This window comes from Numenius arquata, chromosome 6 (genome assembly GCF_964106895.1).
Source record: "Numenius arquata chromosome 6, bNumArq3.hap1.1, whole genome shotgun sequence".
Lineage (NCBI taxonomy): Eukaryota > Metazoa > Chordata > Aves > Charadriiformes > Scolopacidae > Numenius > Numenius arquata.
In genome coordinates, this window is record NC_133581.1 from 58,694,880 (window position 1) to 58,702,472 (window position 7,593).

At 40.6% G+C, this 7,593-nt stretch overlaps 1 protein-coding gene across 1 annotated transcript in view; it reads left to right on the forward strand.

The window, feature by feature from the left end:
* Positions 1–7,128, forward strand: part of LRRC74A (leucine rich repeat containing 74A) — a 23,008-nt gene extending 15,880 nt beyond the window's left edge. Inside the window, exons 13-16 of the mRNA XM_074149586.1 lie at positions 3,596–3,739; positions 4,926–5,033; positions 5,660–5,745; positions 7,047–7,128. Coding sequence (XP_074005687.1) covers positions 3,596–3,739; positions 4,926–5,033; positions 5,660–5,745; positions 7,047–7,128 — 420 coding nt within the window. The remainder of the gene's footprint in view (positions 1–3,595; positions 3,740–4,925; positions 5,034–5,659; positions 5,746–7,046) is intronic.
* Positions 7,129–7,593: the final 465 nt, after the last annotated feature.

Below are 7,593 nucleotides of genomic sequence, written 5' to 3' on the forward strand. Positions count from 1 at the left end.
ACTATATACATTTTTAGGAACTGGGTGGATCACAGAGCTGCCCCCTTCCAAAACTGTTTTGAGACTTGCTGTTTCATTTGTGCACAACCATTAATAAAAAGAGGCTGCTATTTGACAGCCCTTCTAGGAGCCATGTGGAAATTACAGGACTTCAGTCTAGCTCTAGAGATAGGTGCCTCTAGTATCACCAAATTTCACTCCCTTCCATTTTGCAATAGCAGAACAAGAACAAGGAGCGAATTCCCACTGGAGGACAAATTCTCTTCATCCTCAGAGCTGTCTCCCTCCAGGGTAGCCTAAAATGCTAGATACTGTGAAGTGCTTTGATAGCCTGTCAGTATGTATGAATAGAAGAAGATGGATACTTCAAGGCATTGAAAGCAAAGGAATTTTCTTTAAAAAAACAAACAAACAAACAAACAAACAAACACAAAAAAAACCCCACACAACCAAAAAAACAAGCAACTCACCCCAAAACATTAAAAGGCTGATGTGGAAGGAAAAAAAAAAATCAAAGAAAAAATCAAAGAGGCCAAATCTTAGCATGCTACTTCACAGCAAGTTGGGAGCACGACACATATTGTTGTAACTTCATGTGCTGCTTCTAAAATAGGAGACCCAGAAATGCTTCTGAGCTCCTGACTGAGGGCAGGGATTGCATTGCAGACCAATGCTGGGGAGAGACCTGGGCATACATCAATCTGCTCCTGGCCTTCCCATCCACGCAATGGTGCTTCACGGGAGCAGTTACAGAAAGTGTCGGGGGCCTCAGGACCCTCCATCCACCTTTGGGACCACCATGGTTAAAAGAAAGAGCACTTTCACAAAGATTAGGTTTGGGACTTGGAACATAAATAATATGTTCACACTTGAAACAAGCTAAAAAAAAGTTCATGGGCAGTAATGGGTTGTATCTAAGTTACCATGTAACTTATCTAAGTCCCCACGTAATGGGTTGTATCTAAGTTACATCTGCATGTGTATCTTTGTCCTGTGGTTACTGTATTAAAGAAACTAAACCAAAGCAGAATAAATAATATACATCTACGGTCTTTCCTGAGATTATCGAGGGCTTTCAACAGATATCATCTGAAGAACAGGCATTCCTCTAGGGCAGGCAATTTTTTCTGCATAAATTAAGATCAAAGAGAATTATTTGCCAAATCTGCAAGGAGTCAGGACTCATTCTGCAAAGAAAAACTAAAATGGGCTGTGTGGGGGTAAAGGACTTCATTACAGTATATGTGGTTCTGCTAGTTTTATTGCCTAAATAATTCACAAACTTGGAAAGAGTAATGTATTTTAGCTAAATTCTGAGAAATTAAAGAAATTATTGAAATGCATTTATTTAAAAGGAGGCACTTGAGGAATTTTGAGGCAATTAACATTAAGAATCTTCAATCAACCTAAATCTCACTATGCGTTTCTGCTTTTTAAAGTTAACAGATGCTCTTTTCACTTCACCCTTCAAAAAGTCTAAATTGCCTGGCATTTCACAAGATAAATGGTCAATGGCATAAATTTACAATGACATTTCAGTATCCCAATCAAATGCTTGTAGGCAAACATCTAATCTGTCTGACAGACTTCATTCCACCTGTGATGTAGGGAGTCTTGCATTTCAATTCAGAGTATTTGCAAATATACAGCTCCAAAGATTTTATGCTGTCTTAAACCTTTAAGAAATTAGTAATGGTTTTAATCTTTTATAGGAAACTTAAGGGAAGACATAAACAAAAGCTTCTTCTGCCCCTTTTCCCAGTGATAAATGTTTACCTTGACTTTTAAAGAATGAATAATTAATGTGTCTGTAAGAGGAATTTAGAATAAGGATCATATCTAGAAACCTTTGCACGGGTTTGACAGCACTAGCAACGGCGAAGCAATAGAAAGGCACGTTTTTAACAACAATTCATTACTCCTGACAACATATCTAAGCATTACTGTTCCCCACATTCTTTTCATAATCTACTCTTTATAACGTTTCAACGTGCAGATACTATCAAATATTTTACAGAAGTCATGAATCAACATAGCGAGCACGCGCTCATCTTCACCAGCACAGTGCAAAAGAAAACACCATCGCTTTTCAGCTGTCTGTGTGTTGTTCTTCTGGACTGTGAACTGACTGTGTCAAAGATGCAGAAATGCTGCATCCTTCCAGGTGCCGCCCGACCCCAGCACGGTTTGTTAGTCCAGACACAGTGCTTTGGCTGTGTTGCTTCTGAGGTCCACGGGCTTTCTCATGGGGTCAAGCCCAGGCTGGCAAGCCTTTGAGAGAGCTGGCAGCCAGCGGAGCCAGCTCAAGCTCTCCTGTGCTGTGTTCCCAGGACTAGGACACTCTGCTAATGTGACTAGTGCAGTGATGACTGACTGACTTCTTCAGAGAGTCACTCTGCATCCATAAAACTGCTGGTGCTGGATGCAAGCTAGTAAACCCAGCCAGCCCCAGACTCGTGTCTTCGAGTAGTAACAGTCAAGTGGTCACTGCATGGTAGATCATAAGCTTCTAGGCAGATCTTAAGAACAGTAGACCTTAAGCTTCTAAAAAGAAAGTATTGGGAGAGTTTGTAAATAAACTTTGGGAAAAAAATACGATACTTGGTGCCTTGGGAACCTTCCACAATGACAGAAAATAGAAGCTTTCATGAATTTCCTGAGCTGCCTTGAATTTTCCAACAATTAAATATATAACTAATATCATACATGAACAATGGAAACATCATGGGTATGAACAAAATCATAATGTTTTTAAAAGATCAGTCAAGGCAAAAGCAAATTTGTCATTACTGAAATTTAGAAGAATAAATACAGTGACATCAATAATATTTGCATTCATCATTTACTTTCTGATATCCCCAGACCCTAAATCAGGACACTCTGCTGCTGCCCATTCTTTAAGTGCTAAAACAGAAAACTCAGAGTATGAGCTCTGAAATGCTGAGCTGTCACTACTCTGTTTGAAATTCTTAGGAAAAAACAAACGTCAGGTCTTGTAGTATCGACTGGAGCTTCCTATTAGGGTTACACAATGAAATGGAGCTTTACTAAAAGTTCTTTTCATCTGGAGACACCCAGACCCTTCCCAGATAGGTGCATCTTTCTTGTCTGGGCTATAAAGCTACATTGCTGGACATACTAATAATTTTAGCCCTTAGATGATTTTTTTTTTTCATTTTTGCAGAACTTTATGGCACATTTTTGCCATTAACTGTGCAACTTGCAAGTCTGCATCTTAACCACATGGAGAGGAGACCCATATAGAACTGTCTCAGCAATGAACAATGAACCTGACATAAGAGGTCTTTGGTGTAGACATTTACCTGATTAATACATCTACCTTGCATTAAGCTAATTTCTACATAAATTGGTAGACCCTTTTCTGTCTCAGACATGCGAAAAGAGAAAGAAGAAGACTTATTTAGGGTCAGACCTCCATAGGATTCCTGAAAATGAAGAGTAGAGATAGGAGAAGGCACCATCCTTAGGAGAGAATGGTTAATGTTGACTTTAGAAGGATTTGTGAATGAAAACAAGTCTTTGTTGCTCTTTGGGTGTCCACACTGACTGCACTCTCCTTCCTCCTATGTACCAGAATGTGTTGGTAAATGAAACTTTCATCAAGTTGCTGGATTTGGTATGTCAAACACGTCCTGAGCTACATGTCACCTATGGTGAGATCGAAGGCTGTATCACCAAGATCCCCAAGCTACATCCAAATCCCATGAAAGTGATTCAGGTGAGCTACTGAATTTGGGTCCACAGCTCCCCTGTACACACTACACATGCTCCAAGCACTTGGAGAGATGGAGGTCGGAAGGGGTAAGCTTTCTTCCAAGTGGGAAATTCAGCCAAGTTCCTTCAGAAAAGTATATTCAAAAAGACTGTCATGATGTTCACGTATCTCAGTTCACGCAGACTGACTTAGCAAATCTTTTTATCTTCTGAAGAAGCTAATGTCTTGGGATTTGAAAGCACTGGGGAAAAAAAGAATCTGAATACGGTTGCTCACTGTGTTTTACAGTGATTTATTTCAAACAAAACACACTGATTTATTTCAAGTCTGATCCAAATGACTGTCCATCCTCATCACAAGCCCAGTACAATAGCTGACTTTCAAAGAACCCTTCACTGACAGTTGTGCTTTAGCATCAAAATTAATGTGCTTCATAAAAGTAGGATATGGTATTACCTTATGAGCAAATACTGTCCTAAATAGAAATTACTTAGCTTTTCAAGGTTTGTAATTTCTATGGATAGCAGCAGATGGTGCTGTCCTCCTTGCTGGAAGGCAATGCAAGCACTCGAGCACTGCGGAGTTAAATAACACTTTTGCAGTACCAACTTCACTATGTTTCTTAGCTACTCTGCAGATTTCTAGCTAATTGGGTGAGACTTTACTGTAGATATGGATTCAGACAAACTTAAGCAAAAGCTTGGGCCGTTAGCTCACATCAAACAGTGCTACTGTGCTTCACAGCAGTGACACTCACACTAGCATGCTTTGCAGTATGGTACTCAGATGTGTCCTCACTCAAACAGATGGGAATTCAGAGAAGATCAACTAAAGTGATCAGAGATCTGGGGGAGAGGACTGTCTCTGGATTAGACAGCTGAGCCAAGCTGTGGCTGCTTGGATAAGGACCAAATAAGCATATGCAATTATCAGAAGAAACAGGTTTACTATTGATTCCCGTTTCCAGGCAGGGGGAGAAAGAGGTATAACTGAGAAGAATGGGATTAACCTAAACGAAAGAATTTTGTTCTGACAATAGGGTGGCTGCACAAGGAGTTATGGACTCATATATCTCAATGATAGGCTGAGTAAAGTCAGGGTGACAGATGGAAGAGTAAGGGGAGAGCTGGAGGCAAGTGTCAGTAGCTGTTTCATGGTTATGCCCGTGTTTTATCTCTGCTTCTCTTAGAACTATTTGAAAGAGCACAACCTACGACTCTGGGACTTTTTTAGGAATATTGACATGGATGGAAACATGAAGATCCCTGTGGCAGCCTTCCGGAGAGCCATGATGCAGGTGTGCCTCTGAAAGCATGGCCAGGATGCTTTTCTGGCGGGGTACTGCCCTGGGGAAACCTGGTTTCCACCACCCTCTGGCTGGTGACATTGTTCAGACTAAAAGGTTAAATTCACCCATTGCAAAAGTTGAGCCTTGAACAAAAGTTGAGATCCAACAGAAATGCTATGACATTCAATAAATACCGCAGATGGCATCAGTGAAAATGGATCAACTTTAGAGTATCACAGAAGCTTTGTAAAATCACAGAGGTCAGCTGTTTGTGTAGAATGTACAGGACCTTGATAGATAACTGTGTCTTACTGCTATGGGAAAGTGAAAAAGAGGCATTTAAACCCTTGCCACTGTTCTCTTCCTGCCAAAACCAACATATGCTTGGGATCAGTAGCAACGGTCAGTCAGCCATGATGCTATTTTACCAAAAAAAAAATGCAAAAAAATGCTATTTTAATCCTAAAAGAGTGAAATTGCCTCCACAGCACCATTCTGTGGGGGTTTTTCCATCCCTTCTTCCATACACCAGGCCATCTGCTCACCGATTAAAGGATGATGGGTCCCAGTATGATATAGAGGATTTTTCTGCTTGAAAATATTCAGGTTTGCTAACATTTACCATATCCTCTTAGCAATCCAGCATTCCACTGAATCGAGACCAAACTGAGGAATTACTACGCAAGTTTGACCGGAATCGGACAGGGGTTCTGGACTACAGGTGAGCGAGTGATTCCACTTACTGTCCTGGCTTGTCTGTCTTTTTTTTTTAGTTTGGCTCAACACCAAATAAACTTATCTTCATTCACTTTAGAAGGTGAAGGGACATGTGCTTTGGGCCAGTCCATTTCTTACATAGGTAAAAGGTAGATGAAATAACACATTGTATGCTTTGAAGCCCTGCTGAGTCTAGAAGTCAGTCTTACTTTTCTGTTTGATAAACTTGCTGTGGGAGTGCAGGGATCTCAGAGCTGAATGGCATTTTCATTCATGCTCATAAGCTTGTGTGAGAAGCATCAGCTCAACTCTGTCCTCCCCCTGAAGCCAGGGTAAGATTTGCAAAGACAGCATTATCTGTGCCTTCAGACCTTTTCCTCCATCCTCAGGGATTCTCGGGTTTTTTCTTTCTCTCTGATCCTTCTTCTTAGGAGACCTAGTTTTCCCTGGAAACCCACCTTCAAACTACTGAACTTTTCATTCTCTTGAAAGCGCCTCTTCCTTAGTGCCTGTAGCAATCATGTCCAAGTTCTGAGAGCCTGAGCAGTCAGCAGCAAACTCCTTGGAGGTTATCAGTCGCTGCAGGCTAAACCGCTTGTCATTGGACCCAAAATTCTCCTTAGATTTCACATCAGTTCTGACATGTGACTTGTCAGCTGAAAGCCCTATTAATCATGCCCAAATATTCCCATCCCTCAGCACATATTGATGGTTTTAAACATATGCTGTAGTCTAGTTTTAAGGCTAGAAGCAGTGGGTCAATTTTGCAAATCTCTTCGCCTTTTAGCTTCCTAATGTTTTCAAAGAGAAGCTAATTACTTTATTAGATCTGGTCTTTATTCCTTCACATACATCAGTGCCATACTAAATGCATCCATGCTCAGATGCTAGATAGGTCTTAGCCTGCTTAATCTTGAATCAGAGGTTACATGGGGTTCCCAAGTACTTTAGGCACAAATGACAGAACTGTGGTTAAGTAGTAAGCAAATTAGGAACCATTAAAACCCAATGGTCAGCAAAGACTTCATTTGGTGCCATTAGTGATGCTGAGTTGATATGTGGGGGAAAAGAAATACCAATATCTACTCCTTATCTAGCTGCTTAATGCATTTTAGCTCTGTAGCATGTGTGGTAGTGGTAATATTCAGCTTGTATCCAACAGTCAGAATAGTTGTGATCTTTGCTGTCCTTCCTGTTCCCACCTCAGGCTGTTTCCTCAATGTCCTCTCAGCAGCTTTAAGATACCTGACAAGGAAGGTTCACTTTACTAAATTAATACTGGTTCACCTCTTTCTTTTCAATCAGTCACTTAAAAGAGCAGAAGCCAGCAGTGAAGCCTGTAGAAGAGGAAATCAAGGAGGAAGAGAAGGAAGAGCCACAAAAATGAAGCAAGGAGGCAGGTCAGACAATGAAAGACTGTAGGAGAAATACTGGAAGAAAGCTCAGAGTTGCCCTGGGCTTGGGGAGGCCCAACATGGGGGAGCTCTGGTAGTCTAAGCTATTGAATGTAGAAATAAAGGTGATGTTCCACTACACAGCAGGTTAGTATACAGTCTATATACTGTCTATAATTATATATATAGGTTACTATACAGTTATATATATATACACACACATATATATACACATAGGATATATGTAGGTTAGTATATATGTATGTATAGATTAGTATACAGTCTATATACAGTCTATATTGGTCCTTTGGAGCTGGTTCCCAAATCTGTCTCTGCATGCTGGCTACTACTGACTTATTTGCAGAGATGGAGAAAAAGTGAGAATGGGGAAACCAAGAGAACTCATTGCTTTTATTATCCCCTTTTGAGAGAGAGAAGACGGATAAAGAAAGACTGAA